Genomic DNA, 20,329 nt, shown 5'->3' with positions numbered 1-20,329 from the left:
CCCCCCTGCCATGAAACCAGGAGTCTGACTGCAGGGTCTGAATCTGGCTCAGAGCCGAAATGCGCAATCCTGTGAACCATTTGTGGCATTTCTTCTCCTCCAGCATCTCTTTGGTGTCTCTCATCACTGCCACTTGCTAATTAGCATGCTTATTGTGGGTTGCTTGCTTCTTTTGAAATGTGCTAAGACACACAGTTCTGGAAAAAGCCCACTGACAAACTTGAAACACCTGTAATTATCTGCAGTAATAGCTACAACTTGGGTCCAATGGCAGGGAGCCACGCTATCCTACTGTATCACATGCTCTGCCTATGAGCAGGCACATGTCCCCTGCCCCACAAAGCACCTTCCCCACAACCAAACTGCACTTGGTTCTCCTCAGCAAGGAGTGCTCATCACTGCCAGGCAGCAGCACCACTTCCACACCACGCTCAGAATGTGCCTGTTGCTACAGGGGATGATTGAGTACAGCTGCCAAAAATCACCAGGGAATCTTTAAACTCCACGGTTAAGATAATTTCACTGCCTTCCTTGTCATTTCCTTGTTAGATCTGAATCCTGTAGGACTCAGTCAGGACCCACCCCCTCTTTCTCACCGGGCCCACAGTGCTGAAATCAAATGCAACACTGTGAAACCTGAATCGCTGTATGTCTCCTTAATGAAACTTCAGGGCACAGGCAGTATGGCACAGAAAACCACTTCTGGAGAAAACAAACATTGTGTTTTAACCAGCACCATCCTCCCTGCCTGATAAGGAGGACACCAGTTTGTAGGTTCTTCCATGTTCTTCCAACCTACGCATCAGCCCCAGCATCCTTGCTCAGATCACACAGCATCTGCACGATCTGAATCACACAGGCAGGGCTTATTCATTGTCACATGGCTGGGGAAACCCACACTCATCACTTGACATATCTGCAACTCAATCCAGGACAACAGAGAGACCCACAATTTAGGCAGCAGTTGGAAGCTCCCTCTCTGCAAGTTCTTGTGGGACATGGAGACCTGATGAAGCTGCTCAGGCCTCCAGGAAGCTCTGTAGCAATGAGTGCACCAGCCATGTCAGCACAAAACTGAGCGTCCTGAAAAATGCTTTATCTGAAACACAGAAGAGGAACAGGAAAGTTGAACCCAAAGAGCAGAACATTCTCTGCCCCTCATCTGAAATGGGCAGCACTCTCTGATCAGTCTAGAATAAAAGAGCTCATCTCTACCTTAAAAGAGTAGCCAGCCTACCTGCTCACTCCTGGAGGTGCACCCATAAACCCTCCCTGCTCCTTTAGCTGGGTCCAGCTGCAGTGTTAACAGGGGCTAGGCTCTTGGGCTGATTCTTGTCACCTGTGCCATTCCCCATCACTAATTTAAAAATACTGGTATACTCCATTACTCTCTGCTAGGTGCAGCTTTCTGTGAGCCCACAGAGTAATTCCAGCTCAGGCTTCACAGTGTGGTGAAAGTACAAGATGGAGGAGAAGATGAGGCAGGAGTTCTACACTTGGCATTTGCAACATTTGCCCACCTGTGAAACACAGTGATCTGTAAAGGGATGGTGGCATTTCTTCATCACCCCTGAGATAATGTCTGTGCCTCTGGGCTTGCCTTGCTCACATCTGAATCACCCCATGATGGTTGCTTGCATTTCCCTTCCTGCTCTCTGCCGGGTTCTCACCTGAGCTTAGGAGCAAGCGAAGACATTGTCCCGTGTGGGCACACAGCAGTGACCACTGTGACACCTCTCCTGTGACACCCTGCCAGTGCAGGACAGCCTTTGTGACCTTGTGTGTGTGAGCAGATGCATGACCATGAGGGGAGCAGAGGGTTTCCATCAGAGGCTGACACAGTCCCTCTGCTGACCAGGGCCAGCCACCATGTCAGAGGGAGGACAGTGAGGGACAGAGGCAGGGAGGGATGCTCCTCACTGCATGGATTAGAGCAGGAGGCTGGGAGGGTGCTTGGCCACTCTGTACCTCCCTGTCTTGGGTCTGCAGCCATGTGGCAGCAGATACTCTGCATGATCATGGCCCTTATCTTGGAGGGGCAAGAGGGGCCAAAGTGGTGATGGGAGGTGCCTTGGTCCTGCAGCCCATGGAGCTGGAGCTGAGCTATGAACCCAGGTTGGGACCTCCTGCCTCTCTTCCACAGCCCCCAGCCTACTGCCCTGGGTCCTGCTGGACACCAGTCCAAACCTCAGCTCTGGGTCTTTGACCACAGTGTAATATCCATCCTTGCAGCCAAAAGCACTTTGGAACATTGATGTCTAAGCACCTGGCTAAAACCATCATGGCAAAGGACCAAATCATGTCACCCATCCTCTTAATATAATTTAATATATACAGTGTGCATACATTCAATGGTCCAAACTGAGATCCACCAAAATAAACAGAAACAGCTGATATTTGACAGCTGTTTTTGCAGATGACATAACTAAATTTTCTAATCCTTTAATGTTTGTCTTTAATAGAGAAACATTATTTAATTGCATCTTATTTGCAAGGCAGTTTAAATTCATTTCATAAATAACCAGCGTAAAATTCCTTTACCTAAATATCTGTGGATTACTTTTGATTCTTTATCTCTGTTTCTTCTCATTACTAGTCTTCTTTTCCCCTCTCACATTACCTTAAAATGTAATTTTTCCTTTGTTCACCATACTTCTCCCTCCCTCCCTCTCTGCCTTCCTCTCTTTCTCTTTTTTTCCTTTCTTTCTCTTTCTTTCCTTTCTTTCTCTTTCTTCCTTTCCTTTCCTTTCCTTTCCTTTCCTTTCCTTTCCTTTCCTTTCCTTTCCTTTCCTTTCCTTTCCTTTCTTTATTTCTTTCTTTGAAATAATAATAATAAAAAAAAAGAGAGTGGATTTATTTAGTGTTTCTCATCTCGCTGTCCCATGGAAATAAGACATGAGACAATGCAGTCTGGCCGTCAGTCTCCCTAGTTTCTACAGTGAAAGCCTCAAACATAACAAATTCTTATGAGTTGCATGAAAACCAATGACCAAGTGAAGATATTCAAGCTAGGAATGTGCTGAGGGGGAGGCCACAGCATAAATTTGAATTATTTTTCCTGTTCAGTATGCAGTCAAGCCAAACTGCAAATGGGGATCAGACACATGATCACTGTGTTGTTTGGGCTCTTGAGTGGATATAGAGACAGGGACAGTGGGTACAATTTTACAGGAGCTCACATTACATTCTTTCTGCTGTTCACTGCACAGCTTGCTTTCTGAATTTCCTAGAAGACATTTTATTACAGTAAAAATAAACAAAACCTCTGCTGCATCTGGTTTATGAGGGGGGAAAAAATGCTGGCACTGAGAAAGGGAAAACATAGGAATGACAGAACATAGAGAAAAAGGTTGTGGGACTAAATGCTGCCTCAGAGTTGTGAACAAAGAAACTGTTTCCTGCTGTTTCATTTCTGTTTTGTTCAAAGAAAGAGGGTTTCATATGCCTTCAGTGTAAATAAAGCAGGGCTGCAATAAGAAAATACATGGCTCCATTATTAGCTTTTTTCCCCTAAATGAAGCAGTCCTCAAGACTTTTAAAACTGGCTAAAAATACAAGTCAAAAATGGATAGTAGCTTTGTGAAGTGATCTAAAATGGTCCCGACATTGCACAGGCCTGGTGTGTGTGCTTTATCTTAACACTCCACTGGTGTTTATTTTATATGTGTTGCCACGTCAGAGCTCTGACAAGGCTGAGCTGAGTTTCCATTCCCCAGGAAACACTTAACCCTCCCCAGACCAACAGCCCTGTCCCAATGAACAGAGATCAGCCTCCACCTCCTCCCCTTCTCCTGACCTTTCCCCACACCCCCTGCCTCCCCCCATCCACAGCACACCTTCTAAGCAATCCTGTCCTCAAGTGGCACCCGAATTGCAGTGCTGATGGCTCCAGAACACTACACTGGGCCTAGGAAATTCCCAGTTGTACTTTGAACTCTGAAATGTTAATACAGAAATCTTGGGTTTGTTGTTTTTCCCTTCTGGTTTTGAATTTCCATGTTGGTCTTTTTTGTTATGTTTGTCTCTTTTGACATAAAAAGTCTTTAAGAGATCTTCTCTTCTCTTCTCTTCTCTTCTCTTCTCTTCTCTTCTCTTCTCTTCTCTCTCCCTTTCCCCTCTTCTTTTTTTATCTCTTCTCTTCTTTTCTCTCTCCCTTCCCTTTCCCCTTTTTTTATTTTGGTCACCTAGCTCATGGCTCCTGGGGTCTGGGTTTTAGAAAAGCAGCATCACAGGCCACAGATAAAGGTTGTGATAAAGATTGAGTGGTACTGGCATCTGTTTTAGTACACTTATTCTGTGATTCCTGCTCTTGTGGCTGTCCCTAGCTGTCAAAGAGCTTTTGCTTTTTTGACTCCCAACATCAGGCTCTTTACCCTCCTCGTGATGAAGAGGATTTTTGATGTCAAAAAACAAAATTATATGGATAAAGTGCTTCATGACTCTGTCCAAAAAGAAGTCACAGATTGTTTTGCTTTCCAAATTGTTTCAACAACCTCACACAAATCTCAAGCTCTGGAATCCTGATATCCCCATTTCTCAGATTTCAGACATCTTTTGCCTGCATGGGGCGCTGTCCAGTGACTGAAGCGTTAAGGAACTTTCATTTATTGAATTTTGTTTTCATTCTGTCTGTCTCTACTCTTCCCCACCCCACACCCCCTCAGGATTTTATAACCTCCATGCTCTATTTTGGCTAGTGATGTCAGAGGCAGAGCAGTTACCATGGAGAAGGGGACAGACTCCACTGAGATGGACACAAACATAGCCTAAATCTACAGCAAACCCGTGATTCATCAGCCAAATTGTGTGTCATCATTAATGACTTGCAAAAGGGGTCATTGATAATTTTTCATTTTAATGTATGTGGTGGTGGACAAGTTTATTAAAAACCTAATGAAAGACTGGCTAATGTTTACATCAGAAAAAGCCACAACACATGTTATTAATGAATAAGTGGAACAATATCAGGCACCCTCTGAAGAATGGTTACAAGAACATGGCTATAGAAACCAAGCTGGGGGCTGGAAATTTTCACTAAAAGAAAGCACAATTACTCATTGCACGCTAGGATCAATGTCACAGTGATGCACAGAAAATGCAAGGAGCTCCTTAAATGGTGAGGAGAGAACAAATCCAATGGCACTAGGTTGATTAAAGGGCATCTCTATGAGGATGCAGTGATGTGTTTCAAAATATTTCTGCTTTTCTTTCTGTTGTTTTTTTATTCCTGGTGTTTGGCTTACTTCTTAAGTTTTGCTTATTATGTGAAATATTTCACTCCTGCATAACCCTCTTTTCTCAACAGCTGTTTAAACTTTTTCCTCTTCCATCACTCTAGGAACGTTTTCATAAGGTGAATGCTCCACAGTAACCTTTGCTTGCACATTTGCTCAGTACCAGGAGAGGGTCTTGGAACACCATTTGGCTCCAGAACACTGTGACTTGCCATGTGTTCTGGAGCCAAGTAAGTGTCTAAGATCAGTGAAAAATCCTATATACTACCTAGATTTAGGAAAAGCAGTTCAGAAACACCAAAGAACCCTTTTTTGGTCATAGAATTTAGCAGTGAGATGCTCTGCAAAAGTTTTCCATGAAAATAGCTTCCCACATTATTTCATAAGAATAGGAAATATTCTCATCTTATAAATAATAACAGAGCTGAGAGTTATTTGTTTTCTCAATTTCCTTTATGATTGGGAAGCTTTTTTGCTCACCATCGGGGTGCTGGGAGTGTTTCTCTCTCTAGCAATACAGAGGCTAGGCTGAAACACCAAATTCAGCTCCAGCTCACAATCCAGCATAGGCAGAACAGCATTCAGTTCATTCTTGTATAACTTTATAGTGTTTTGAAAATTGTCAAGTATAAAAATGTAGTTAAAATGACAGCACTAAGAGCTCTCTGGATGTTGGCAAAAAATGCTCATTATTGCTCCAGTGGAATTTCTTGATGAGCTGTAGCTGGCTTCTTCAGTGTTTATTAAGCACAGCACCCAGAAGCATCTCCTGGCTCAGGAATTCCTGTAACTTCTGATTTTCAGAAGGGTTCTTCTGAGGCAACACCACTAAGGACTTACCCTGCATGCTGTACTCTTCCTTGTGCAGAACTGCCTGCTGGAAGAGGCAAAGGAAAGTTGGATCTCAGGCTAGTACCACCACATCTTTCTTTACCTTACATTCACCTTAGCTCCACTGGCATGAATCACATGAGCCTGCCTTGGAAATTGCGGAGTTGTAGGGGCTCCCAGGCCTTCAGGACCCAGGATTCTGGAGAGCACTCTTCCATGAGTACAGCATGTACACAACCCTTGTCCCTAGATGTCCTGACCCCTCTCAACTGGGCTTGTTCTCTGCCATGGAACAGAAAGTCCTGCTTGGGAGAGAGAGGTATAACACCCTTCAGAAACACTTCCCACCCTGCCAGAGCAGGGAAAGAAAAAATGGAAAAAAAAAAAAAGAAAACCCAACCAAACGGAAGACTCCCAACTGTGCTGCAGTACAAAGGAATATCTTGTTCTTTTTGAGATCCATATGGGAAACTTAAAATGAATTGATTTGCTTTATGGATTTTTAACTCTGAAGCCAAACAATCCCATGTATTAAAAAAAATTGTGGAATGGGAGATCCTGACACAGATCTGCAGTTCCAAGAGAAGAAGAAATACATCTCATTTCCCTCCATTTGTTTCCTTTCCTCATCTCTCATCTTCCAGCTAAGGGAGCATCCCTGCAGAGTGCTTTTAATTAAGCAAAACCCATTTGTTTAATGTCTGGAACCTGGGGAAGTAGGAGTAAACATTCCTGTGAAACACCAATGTAAATTTATTTAAGGGTGGGATTTTGTAATGACCAAATCACATCTTGTACTCAAACTCCACTTAAATAATCAGATTGAGAGTGCCCAGAGACTGCCTGGGAGCTGTTTTTAGAAGAAGAAATGTTTTGTTCTGTTATCTGAGCTGTCCCAGGACAATTCTGCTGAGAGGATGTTGTTACCAAAGGGTGTCCTAAGTGGGTACTCATGGAATGACCCTCTGTGCAAACTGAGAGAGACATGGAACACAGCATGACAAAATATTCTTGTAGAAAATCATCTGACTTTTCCCTTAATGTGTTTAGAAATTACCTATTTTATTCCTTCCAAGGTGAATCTTCACTCAATCCATCTTCATGAAGCTATCTTCACCAATTTCCACTCCTGGATTTGGTAGAAAATGAAGTATTGAAAATTAAAAAGTGGGTTTTTTTCTTCTGAAATTCTAGCATTTTTCTTTTCTCTGTGAGAAAGCAAACAATACTAACATGAAGTTTTGCAAAAAAAACCTCCTAACGTTTTTGCTTTCACTAAAATTTTCCATTTGTTGACCAGCCTTGCCTGCCAATAAAGACCCCTGCCTGTGCCCCCCTCCGACCCTCCTCAGGGTGAGATGTTGCTGGCTGAAAGCTCTCAAGGCAAGGGTTTCCAAGAAGGGACATTCACAGTGGCCTCAAAACAAATCTTCTGAAAGTGGTCACTGCTGGGTGTCCCAGCTTGCACGCTCTCCACAAATTGGCTCTGGCAAATCAAGTGGGGCTGACCTTTTTCTGAGTGAGTCATTTATTTCTGTGTACCTGTCATTGCCTGCTCCAGCTCCAGCCTGATGGCCTCAATACTCAGAGGTGATGCTTCTCACCTCCCTTCTGATTTCAGGTGCTCCTGGGTGTTAATCAACATGCTTTCATCTCTTTCTGCTGTCTTGTGCTCATTCCTCTGGATGTGGGAGATATGCTGCCACTGTCTCCTCAAAGCAGCAGTGTCTTCAGGCTTGGGGCTGAGTGCAAACCAGTCCTGAGAGGACATGCTGGCCTTCCTGGTGGGAGAGATGGAAGGTCTGTTGAGGAAAGTTACTGGAAAACCCATTTTACCATTGCATCTCACACTGGGTGTTAGCAAGTGGCCATGGGTGAAGCCCAGAGCAGTGCACAGCCAAGCTGGCAGCCCCAGGGTGCACACAAGAAGGAAGAGTGCAGCCCCAGGGCACAGGAGCAGCTCTGCCCTGGTTACAAGAAGCTGGGATGGATCCAGTCCCACTGCCTCAGGGGTGTCATAGCACGCCTTGTTTGAGGACAGGCAGCTTTTAGGTGGAGAGCAAATTTCCAGGAGAAGCTCCTGCTAACCAACACCTAATCTCCCCTTCCTCATCTGCCCCTTTTCCTCTTTCTGGCGCTGTCAGTGATGCCACCCTCTCTGCTCTGTCACACATATACCAAAATCCTGTGTGACCTTCAGCTCCCTCTTCCCTTTCCTCCTTCCCTGACTTTATAACAAATCCCTGCAGTCACAGTTCAGCAGACCAGGGGTGGCAGGGCTTTGTTCCAGCCCTGGCACTGGGGCTGGTTCTGCACATCTGTACACACGCTATAAACAGTGCTTTCTGCCAATTGCTGAGACCAGAAAGCAGGGATTCATTCAGTCACAAGCCCCCTATTAAAAAAAAAAAATAAAAAAAAGGAGAAATTGGAGCCATTTTCCTATTTTGGGATGTGGGAAATTGCAGGTCTCCCTGGTTATTTATGCTGGTAGTGTTTCCAGCCAGCAGTTCTCAAGGGTGTTGAGAAGGAGCCTACAGTGTCTTTTGGTTGAGCAGCACAGTAATTTACAACTTACAGATGAGTGCACACACACAAAACCTTGTGCACATATCAAAGCCCAAGCACCAAAACTGCAGGCAACCACGGAGCCACACTGCAGAAACCTTCCTGACAGGCCCTGTGAGGAACTGTCAGAGGAAATGGCACATGGTCCTCTCCACCATCCTGGGAAAAATCCACGTCACCACACTCTGTCCTGTGAGGCAGCTTCTGCTGCTGCTGATCAGGTCCCCTCTGGACAGAGTGAGTCAACTCTGAGCAATAAAGTATTAGCAAAGCAACCACCATGGACCCACTGGGACTTCTCTAGAAAACCAGTTCTGCTTCATTCCCACCAATTCAACTTTACTCATCCCTTCTAATAGAAACTACAACACGAGCAAAAAATACTAACCTAACATGAAACAGACCTTCCCTCCTTATCTGAACACCCTACACTGATCCCACTCCCGGAAAGCCTCCACTGCTGGGGCAGACTGACTGCCTTGGGCTGGGGTACACACAATCTACTTTCAATGCCCTCTTCTCACATGGTGACTGTGATACCCTTATAGCCTGCACACTGAGAGGAGACAGACCCATTCCATGCAAAATAACAAAATGTGGTGGACAGGATCAAGGCCAGGACAATACTTTAATTTTGGTTAATAATGCTTCTCTATGCTTTTTCTTACATAGACTGAGAAGAGGTTTCTGTCTAAGTATATAAAATGTGTGGCTCAGAAATATATTTAGCCCTCATGGCACAAAATAAACCTCCTAAATGGGGTTGCTGTAGGCTTGAGCACTTACTTGTCTAGTAAACTAGAACAATCTCAAATGTACTAATGACTATGGATTTTAAACAATTTCGTTATTAAATAATTGTGACATTAATCTCCAGCAAAACTGCCTCAGACCTCAACAGGCTCAGATCAAGGGATCCATTTGAAATGAGTATTTAGAGTGACCTCACATTCTTTCAATTTATTTTCCAGATCCCATCTTCATCTGCTGGGTATGTACCACACCTTTCCATCTATTGGCATGGCTCTGTACAAACAGCAGATAAGAAAGAGTAATTAGGTGGAGGGGCAGAGAGGAGCTCCATGAGGGACGAAGCTCATAGCCCTGCAGTCCCAAACATCATGGGCAGAGCACAGCTGCAAAGAGGAACCTGTCACCAGGCATGGGACTGACTCCCTGTCAGTCTGCTGCAGTTGTGGAGGCCAAGAGAAGGAAAGGCAGGTGTAGGAGTGGAGGCTGGGGAGCTGGGACTGAGCTGAGCGTGCCTTTGCAGAACAGCCAGCGTTTCTCTGCCTGCCTCCTCAGAGGCAGCTGTGTGTTTTGTCTGAAGCCAATCTCTCACTGGAGCTGCTTGAGAGCAAGCACTGAAGAGCCCCTATTGTAAAAGCCACACAAAAACACAAAGGCGAGAGCCCAGAGTAAAAAATATTTCCATAATAAAACTGTCAGGGGAAAATGAGAGACTAGAAACCTTTGTACTGCTGAGTAATTAGGAACAGTGACTGCTCTCTCCAAAGCACTTGAGATAAACTGTCTCCTTGGAGAGGAGCATTTGGGATGAGATGCACACATGGACCAGGGGAGTAGATGACCCAGGGAAGAGTGCCCAGGAGCTGCAGGGGATGGATACGTGGCTTGAGCTCCTGCCAAGGAGGTCAGAAATTCCCACTTCCTTGTGGGCTTCCAGATGTTTCTCCCACAATTTCTCCAAATTAGGTCACTCCCACACAGCCTACAAGGCAGAGCAGCCAGCGCTGGCCCACCCAGGGCAATGGGGAGGATGCTGAGGATGATGAAGCAGTGTCCACACTCCAGTGGACAAGGGGCAAAGAAAAGTCCCAGATGATGGTGGGATGTGATCTCGGAGTTGTGGCCCAGCCCAGGTGGGAAGTGCTCGTGTCACCGTGCTCTGTGCATGCACTCAGCCCAAGCTGGCACACGGGCACCTGTCCCTGGCCTCGCTGCACCCATACTGTGGTGGATCCTCAGCTGAGGTGTTTCTCTGCCAACAGAGGAGAGTTGACTTTGTCAAAGTCATATTTGCTCTAGCCAGCTGAGAGAGCTGTTCCCATGCTTAGCTTTCCACCAGCAAGGAATGAAATGTGGTGTCAGAGCCCCAGGTTATTTCTCAGCTAAATACTGAGAATCTGCCTCCTTCTATGAATGTCTGGGATTCAGTCTTCCCAGCACTGGACTAGTGCCTGTTCCCTGCTGCATCTCACAGCCCTTTTCCTACCCACACTGCTTTTACCACAGGGCTGGCTGCCTGTGACAGTGAAGAATAATAGCAGCAGATCACCAAAATTAAATTTCTCATCCTCCTTCTGCTCTTACTTCCCAGGTCACAGGAAGCCCTACCAAGAAGCTGCCAAACAAGAATCAGGCCCTTCTAGGGCAAATGGTGATGAACTCCAGATCTGGATGGGCTTACAGACTCAGAAGAATTCGGTTCACATTTGGGTTTGCAAAGTGAGTCTGTCCAACAGGCACAGGAATACCTTCAGGCTGATTATTCCTCTTCCTCACTGTAATTAGGAGAAGGCATCTAGCTGATGGAGAAAAATCATGTTTGGTTCAGCTCACAGAGCTGAATGAAAAAGTCTGTGTTCCCTGAAAGCCACTCATGCACCTCATGGCTCAAAAGAAAAACTGTGGTTCTAGCAAGAGGACCCATCCCTTTGAACAAATCACCTGCTGTTTTTAGCCAGACACTGAGACACAGAAATGCACCAAATGAAATAACAGATGAAACACAGATGTGGAAACCAAGACAACCAAGAACTGATGGAGTTCAAATGACAGAAATAACCCTAACAGATCAATACCAGACTAGGCAGCCTGGAAGAACGTGTGGTCTCAAATAGTCGTCTATCAGACTGGGAGCAGAAGTTACTTTCATTTCAGAAATGATGAAGTCATTCACATGCCAGCTATAAAACACAAATGCCAGACCCTTGGCATTGTGCAGCTACCTGACAAAGGCATTAAGTTAGTTGGACTCATTTGAAGCACAGTCTTTTTATATTTTCAAAACACCGAGTTCTGTGCAAGTATTCAGGCTGCCATGGCAACATGGTACATTTGTTCCTGAGTGTCATTTCCCATCACAATTGGTTGGGCTTTTTCTTCAGAACTTTGCCCAACTTCAAAACTTTGGTTGCTGAGGCAACATCTCTCTTTAAAGGGAAGTGATTGGCTCTGCCTATCTGTGCCAAGGCAAGGGCTCTTCTGTGGAGACCGGCGTGCTATGGCAAGGGCGGAGGTGTTAGGGAGGCTACAAAGATATCCAGGGAAGCAGGGGGAGAGGAAGGAAGTGTGCTGAGAAGGGCAACACACACCTTCATGTGAGGCAGGTGGGACGGGCTCTGAGTGGGAGGCTCTAGGCTTAGCACAACGAGCTAATGTGCCACATTACATCAGTGAGGAGATTAAATGAGATCTCGTTGAGAAAACACTTTGCCTTTGATATATCCCGTGAGGATCTCGTGGAGATGCATAGTCCTCACAAGACCTCTGCAAGAAAGGAATTTGTCACTGGGCTTGTTTGACAAAAAAATTGATGGAGGCAGAGAGAGCTTGAATGAACTACTGAAGGTCATGCAGTAAATTAGTGGCTGATACAGGAATAAGCCCCTGGGGGTGTTATGTTTCATTTGTAAGATCATCATTTCTCTGATATTTAACTTATGCTTAAACAGAAACCAATTTTCCTTCTGCAGAGAAGCGCCGCAATCCCTTTTTCTCTCACTAACATATTACAGTGCTCACCTCTGCTATTTGTCAATGTATTTGGCTGAATGCACTGAAGCAGGGATTACTTTCTTTCCAGATAGCGAGGCAAGGATCCGGACTCTTCCTGCCATCCTGCTGCAATCAATGTGATTACCACCAATGAGCATAACAGATCTGGGCAACACTTTGGGAACCAGGTTAGGACTGGGAAGTGGGATTGCCCTGGAATGGTTTACACAAGACCTCCCCTCCCAGCAGCTCCCACCAGCCCTGTGCTTTCCTTGCCTCCACCAGCACCCAGTGGTGCCCTGGGCAGCCTCTCACTGTTCCTTTTGTGCTGCTGTCACCTTCACATGAGGGAGGCCACAAAAGGGGCCAGAGAAAGCAGAGACATTAACTAGCAGAGAAGTTACAGTCATTTGGACTGTGCAGGTTTCACCTACCTCTTGCTGCTTGCAGTGACCCAGAACAGAACCATTGACATTCTTTTATGTCATAAGCAGGCGGATGACATGCTTTAAACAAATTACCACTTCAACAGGAGCTCTCCAAAGCCCTTGGCTATTGCAATGCCTGTGAGCCAGCACCTCTTCCAGCCTGGAGGTGCACACAGGATGTGCTGCTGAAAAGCAAAGCCAGTGAGTAAATCTATTGGGTTGGTACCAGCAAAGGCTTGACCAGAGGGCACAACTGATTCATTAGGCCAGCTCTTGCCAGGTGTCCACTTTCCAGCCTGTATCTCAGTGCCCCAGTTCCAGACTCTGATGGTGACTCTGATGCCTGTGTATGGGTCACTGGAGATTAGGCTTTGATTTCTTTCAATTTCAGCATTTCATAGCTGACTGCATAAGCAGAGCCAGATATAAACCCACTGCCTGGATCACCACCTGCCTGTTCCAAATCTGGGTCAATGTAGCATTAAAACACATAAACAGCCAACACAGCCCTGGCAGGCAGATGCAAGAAGAAAAGTAAACATGAGAAGTGCTCTTGATGTCAACAAAGAAACATACAGAGACAGGGGCCATCAAGCTTTGTCTTTCTCTTGCATTTAATTGTCCTTGATGCTTCCTTCCCATGGGTATTCAATTTGAACTGCCTCTTCCAAGCTGATGGAGGAGATCAAAAATGGCCTATGGTGGTGGCATGTCTGGCAGACAACCTCCCTGGAGCTGCATCCTCCACATCTGGGACATTTTCTTCTGTCCAAGTGACCACAAAAGCAGCCTGAGGAGTGACTCCCATGGTGATAATATTTTTAGAATTGTCTACACCCCAAGACTTCTCTTGCCTGTCTGGACACTGACTGCAGGAATTTTCCCTCACTGGTCCTGGATGTCTCATAGCCTTGGCTATGAACCCCAACTCATGTGTAGCAGCATTTACTGAGGTTATGAGACCTGAGGCAGAGCATTGCCTCTGCTCTCCCACGGGTAACACAGAACACCTCTGGGCCACACATGAACCAGGTGAAGAAGTCAAAGGAGGACCAAATGGCTCCTAAAATACTTCAGCACATGGCAGATGTTGAAAAAGACCTCAGGACCTCTTCCCTGCCTGCTGATCCCAGTGTGGGGGGAACAAGTCCTCTCCCATGCTCTAGCATCTGAGAATTGCCTGGGAGTCTCCTATTCCCAAAGACTGGATATTCAGCAGCTGCTGGACAGCCCAGCAAACAAACAAGCAACTTCTGCAAAACGTGTCTGGACATCAGCCATATTAACCATGAGTGCTGCTTTCCCCTGTGGATACAACAGCTGTCCCTTGAAATAAACAGGAAACCATTTTATCCTCTGAGGAGCAAGAAAGGTGAAGGGGTCACGACTGTAAATTGTGTCTCTGGATTTGGGGCGTGCAGCATGAGCCACAAACAAATAGGTCTTCTGGTTTTTCTCATAGAGAAGGGACTCAAATACTGGGCTTTTCCTTCTGAGCTGGTTCTCTGACCTAGCATTACCCTTTTCTCCAGTGCAAGAGATACAACAGCAGAAGCTTCACCTTCTTTGCATGGGATTTATCTATTACTCTAAGTTGCATCTGTACCTGAGTAGGGGACAGTAAAGCCATGTTGGTGCAGTGTGGCAGTAGTGATGTTACTGTGGAAACCACGGTATTTTAATTGCCTGACTCAGGAGAAGCCAGGTAAATCAGACATTGTAGTTCCCCCACTGCAGTAGCTATGCTGCCAAAAGATCTGGACTGAGTATGCAGGACTCTGGCACTGAGCAGTTTGTTAGAGCCATGTGCTGCTGGCAGAGCTGTTTTCCTCTGTATCTTTGGTTCTCCCCGGCTCATGCCCTCACCCTTCACCTGCTGGACCCACATGAATGACAAACCTCCCAGGCTGGTGACAGTCTGCACTCCTGGGCAGACCACCAAACACCTCCTCATTACAGGACACAAATGGAAGATAACTGATAATGTATACTGAGCACCTTATTCTGGTGCAAGGGTCTAGGACAGTGATATTGCCTGTATGCTAGATGAGCTGTCAACTGTTTCTCTAAAAATCTTATAAATATCTTTAACATTATGCACTTAGCTCCAGAGTCCTAGTGAAATATTGAAGTTCACCTTTTTGATCATTTTTGTCAAAGAGTGCAAAAAGTACCAGGTGCAGTTTGAAACCTGACAGACTCTATCAAGTGAAGGATTTCCAGAAAGGAAGGATGCCTGGGCATCTATTTATAGATGCATATTTAAAGTGCAGAGGTGCTGGGTGCTGATGGGCACACAGCACGTGGCCAGATATGGACAGACCTGCCTCCCGCTCAGCAAGCAGTCCATGGGTACCGGGATCAAGGCAAGCAGGATAGTGCCCCTGCTTTTATTCTGAGGGTCCAGAAGGCTTATAAACCAGTGCTGCCTGGCTTTCCTGGCCAGAGATCTGGGGGATTTCTGGCCAAATTACCCACACCCTAGTCTGAGAAAAAGAAAACAAAAGCTTTGTGAAAAAATAAAAAAGGGAGGCAAGATAAGGTGAAGATAAATAATGAGGAGAGGAGGTGGAGCACCTTGGCTGGTGAAAGCTGAAGGGCAAGGAGAGAGGAATGGCCAGGGAGCAGCAGATGGTCCAGGGAGTGTTCTCTGAGGAATGTCCCTTGGTGTCTTGTTCCTAAGAGGCAGTGCTGAAAGTTGATCCAGCAGGTTATAACCTGCTGTCCTGCCTGCCTGTGGAGCAGGGAGGCTTTTGCTAAGCACTCTGTAAGGTGGCAGGGTGGCATGGGACACACCACAATGGTCAGGAAGGGAAACAGGAAGGGATGACCATGCAGATGAGAAAAGAGAGCAGGTATGAGGCATGAAGAGGGGAGGAGGAGTAAATGGACTGCCTGGGATTGCTGGGAGAGACCTGGAGCAGAGGAGTCCAGGAAAGAGCAAAGGATGTTGCAAAAGGATGGCAAAACATGGCAAAGAGCAGTCCCAGAGATTGGTACATCACTGCTGTGGGAGAATGAGTGGTTTGGGCTTTTGAAGGAACCTAGCCCAGAATGAGGGGGTACAGGCTGCTAACCAAACTTAGAGGACTTGAGACTCAGCATGAGAGCCCCACCCAGCAGAGCACTTTACAGGCACCCCGACCCATGCATGGGCACTGTTCCACATGGCAGCCCAGCACTGCTGCACCATGGTCTTCCTTCATTTCTTCATCTTTTCTGGCATTGTCCAGAGCAAATCACAGGAATTTCTTTGTCTACAGGAGATAATTTCTCATCCTAACAAGGGCTGGAGAAGCCCTAGAATGTATTAATGTTACTTAAGCCAGCAGGTAAACTCTGCCACTGAGATTGGGCTACTGGTTCTCTCAGGCACTGCACAAAATCATGGTAAGAAGTGATCTGTGCTCCAAAAACATCATTATCCAGAACAGGCAAGGAGATAAAGTCACTTGCTCAACTAAGTCAGCAGCAGAAAGGGGGAAGGAGTCCCAACTTCATTTGTCTGAGATTGGTGCTTGCTGGACCAGATGAGATTGTTTCTCACATTGCCCATATCAGCCTATCCCACTCGGCAGTGTTTATCTCACATCCTTGAGCAATAGCCCTCAGGACTCTGCAGTTCAGTTCTGTTTTATTTCATGGAGGAAGTGACACTCACAACATGCTCAGAGGTTATGTTGCTGCATTGCAACAGCTCTCATCCCACACAGAGATGGAAGAAATCTGAGTGGTGCAGATGTGATGACTCAGCTTTGCTGGATTTTACAGTAGTGGAGCTCCACTGACATTTCACAGAAATATTCTGATGAGCTTCACAGAATCACAAATCCACTAGATTGGAAAAGACCTTTGAGATCATCAGGTCTGACCTATGACCTAATACCACCATGTCAACTAGACCATGGCATTAAGCACCATGTCCAGTCTTTCCTTACACACCTCCCTGGGCAGCCCATTCCAAGCATCTTTTCTGTGAAGAAATTCCTCCTAATGTTCCACCTAAACCTTCCCTGGTGCAACTTAAGGCTATGTCCTTGGACAACCAAAGATGCTGGCAAGAGCCCAGTGGACTGGATGTCTTTGGAGTGATCCACTCACACAGAGCAACCCATCTCATGCAGAATCAGATGTAGTTTACAAGTTCTCCAGGTACTAATTCACTGGGGCAAGAGGTCTTCTACAACAGCCCAAGCTGAATGAAAGGCACCTGATCCTTGTTGGTGCCTGCCTGGTTTGGGGTGATTACATTCATCCAGCTGTGCTTCCCAAAGAGCCAAGCCAGGGGTAGGGAAGGGGCTTCCTATGCCAGAGACAGCACTGAGGTGAGGAAGGGACAGGGTTAGGTCAGTAGGCCAGGTAAGGTAATGCTCTGCTGCTCAGATCCAACTTGCTAAGCCTGACTGGTTTTGCTCTCTCTGTTAGTATTTTTGCCATCTAACCACACTTGGACAGGACTTTATCCCAAATCTCAGCATGCCAGAACTTCAGATGAGACTGACACACCTTCACCAGGAGGATGATGGTTCTTTATCAAGTAGGTATCACCGTGCACCTACCCAACTGAGAACTGCTGTTCCTCACACAATTTCCACCTGCAGTGCTGTGCTCAACACAAGTCAGCACTAAGCAGTGAGCTCAAGTTCCAAACAACAGCAGTTGTGCACATTCCCAGCTACACTCCTTGGGATAACATTGCATGCATTAATTGCTAAAAGATGTTGTTTCACGTCCTATGTACACTTACATAACCTCATACCATATCATCAACACAGTTCTTGGCACAAAGAGATCAATCATTCTGATCCCCAGCACAGAAATCCACCTCAGCTCTTATCATGTCACGAACACAACACTAAAAAATTACAATTTCCAACCTCCACACCTGCCAACGCCCAGCACAGCTTGATCTTCCTGAAGATGATGGCTCATTTAAAACCTCTGAATGACACATGACCACCTCTGGCAGCCAGCAGCAGCCAAAGTCCAGCCATGTCCTATTGCTCCAGCACAGAAAAAAAACCATTGTGATGATGGGGGGGTATCTGAGGGAAGAAAGGAGGGAAGGGGGGAAAGGAAGGTACATGAGGGAAATTGAGTCCTTTGCACTGTGTTCCCTTACCCTACATCCATCTCCCTCCCCATGCAGCCCCACCACTGGGTGCTCTTTTCCAGCCTGGGAACAGAGGCTCAGTCTCCTCCAGAGGCAGCACTAGCAGCAGGCTGTGGATACTGATCCTGTACTCCAACACTCACTCCCGTTTGCTGGGCTCTTGTGCACCTCTGAAAGGACCACAGACAGACACTGCCTGCACCTCCAGAGCAAGCACAGGGCTACTTGTGGGACAGTGGCAGGGGCTGAGACCTGCAGGACCCATTACTACAGCTCTGCAGGGGCCGTGGCAGAAAACACCATGCTGCTGCCTCAGGCCTGGGCTGACCCTGCTCTGAGAGCCCCTCCTGATGCTGCAAGCTCGTGAGGAGGGCAGGATGCTCTCCAATAGACACCTGCAGTTTTGAGAACTTCGGTCTCTAGGGGAGGATGTGCCTGTTATTCCCACATCCACTTACACTTCTTCCTGGAGATGATCCCCTCCATGGAGCAGCAACATCCCTCTCTTATTTTTCCATCCAGGGAGCACTGTGAGGGCAGAAGGTGCCTTTTTTTTCCCTGAGGGGAAACCAAGGGGCCCTCTTTTGCCTCAGCATTGCTTGGGGCATCCAAAAAACACTGCAAGGTGCTTGGCACATGCAAAAACATGGGGCAATAAAATCACTAGAATGAGACACCCATACTGGGCTATTCTTTGGGAGTCTAGGCCAGCCTCCTCTTCCTTCTAGCCCTCCACAAAGGCTGTCCCTAACCAAAAAATTCGGAGAATGAAGAGCAGAAGGCTGTTCCTCCAATTTGCAGCCAGTCTCTTCCCATGCCACCACCATCCAGCCCCTCCAGACTTCCAACTCTACAACCACACACGGAGTGCACCATGTGCCTCTCAAACCCCAGCAGCAGAGGGATGTTGTTGGACCCCCAAGTGCTGCAGTGGGGCCCAGCCCTCGTGTGGCAGCTGCCAGACTGAGTGCACAGCACAGCCCATTGGGATCCCTTGGTTTTCCCTCTAGGAGAAGGAGGCAGCGCCACAAGCAGGGCCACAGTTTGGCATCCTCGAGGCTCTGATACCCTCTGCTGGCCCTGAACGTTTCTGTTGCTATTGAAACCTCTCCTGCGGTTTTTCAGCCTGAAAGCAGCCACAGGCACCAGCCTGTCCACCACGGGCAGCAGCTCTGCTCACCCAACACTGCTGCCTTCAAAGGCCCCACCACTGTCCTCACAGGCAAGGTGGCCCCAGGCTGCTGAGAGCAGGGACCTACCAGCACCATACATCTTCGTGAGAACACTTAAGAGAGCCAGTACTAATTTGCTAGAAATAACAAAAATCTACCAAGTTTTTAAGGGCAAGGCTGTGCTGCAAATGCAGAAGGGTGAGTAGCTGCACAAGGGCACCCTGGGGCAGTGTCCTGGTGTGTGGGACAATCTTCCCTAAGGCCACTGGCATAAAGGGGGAGGTGGCAGGGACTACTTGGAGGACAGCACACAGCTCATGGGGATTTATCCTTCATCTCCATCCTCACTGGAGCAAGCAGGGAACTCTGCCCATGCCTCAAGCAAGACTTTCACATAGCCCATTAACACTGCAGGGTAAAGGGTGTCCCTGCTGCAGCTCTGGAGGAGAGCAAAGAGGGGTTAGCAAAGAGCAGGGACCAAACAGCATATAATTTCCTTCACTGCCACTGGCTGAGGGGGAACAAAGCAGCAGACTGCACACAGAGAGTGGTAAAGGCCTCCTGCACTGCTGAGCCCGACTGGACAGCTTGTGCCAACAGGCCTCATGTCTTAATAGACAAACCCTGAGTGAGAAATGAGTTTCTGGCTTCAGGGCTGCTGGTGCTGCCCATGAGGATGGAGCCTGAGTGAGAGTAAGTGCGTAAGGGGGGGCAGGGAGGAGGGACACCTTTCTATCCAAAATCTTGCACCCCCTTCAAAGGAGGAAGGGGATCCATCCTCTCTGGCCCTCAGGGGCAAAGATTCCAAGCTACTAACATCAGGTTTTATTTTAATACAAACTAAAAGCATTTGGAGTTCAAAGAAACATGGACATGACACAGCAAGAGAGCACACAAGGGACGCCCTGACCACCACAAACCCTGGTTCAAGATGGAGGCCTGGGGCTTTTGGGCTCCCCAAGGAAAAGCTTCTTTCAGGAGCAGGCCCCAGCTCCCAGGGGCACTCTGCCTGCTCCTGGGCAGTGTCACAGCAGCAGTTCCCTCCTGGAGCCTGGGACAGGGAGGTCACTTGATGCGGTACAGGACCTTGCGCTGCATGCGGTGCTGGATCTCCCCCCGCCGCATCATCAGCTGCAGCACCTTGTAGATGGCGTGTTCTGGGTACTTCTGCAAAGGGGGAGAGCAGGGGAAGATGAGCCAGCATGGAACAGCCAACAGGAGCTCAGCAGCTCCCTGCAACCT

At 47.1% G+C, this 20,329-nt stretch overlaps 1 protein-coding gene across 1 annotated transcript in view; it reads right to left on the bottom strand.

Moving 5' to 3' along the window:
- Positions 1–19,892: 19,892 nt before the first annotated feature.
- Positions 19,893–20,329, bottom strand: part of MCM5 (minichromosome maintenance complex component 5) — an 11,050-nt gene continuing 10,613 nt past the window's right edge. The window contains exon 17 of the mRNA XM_014307346.2: positions 19,893–20,254. Coding sequence (XP_014162821.1) covers positions 20,153–20,254 — 102 coding nt within the window. The 3' untranslated portion in view covers positions 19,893–20,152. The remainder of the gene's footprint in view (positions 20,255–20,329) is intronic.

Source organism: Geospiza fortis, unplaced genomic scaffold (assembly GCF_000277835.1).
Source record: "Geospiza fortis unplaced genomic scaffold, GeoFor_1.0 scaffold173, whole genome shotgun sequence".
Lineage (NCBI taxonomy): Eukaryota > Metazoa > Chordata > Aves > Passeriformes > Thraupidae > Geospiza > Geospiza fortis.
The sequence above is the reverse complement of the archived record's forward strand: the minus strand, read 5'-3'. Positions and strand labels throughout refer to the sequence as shown.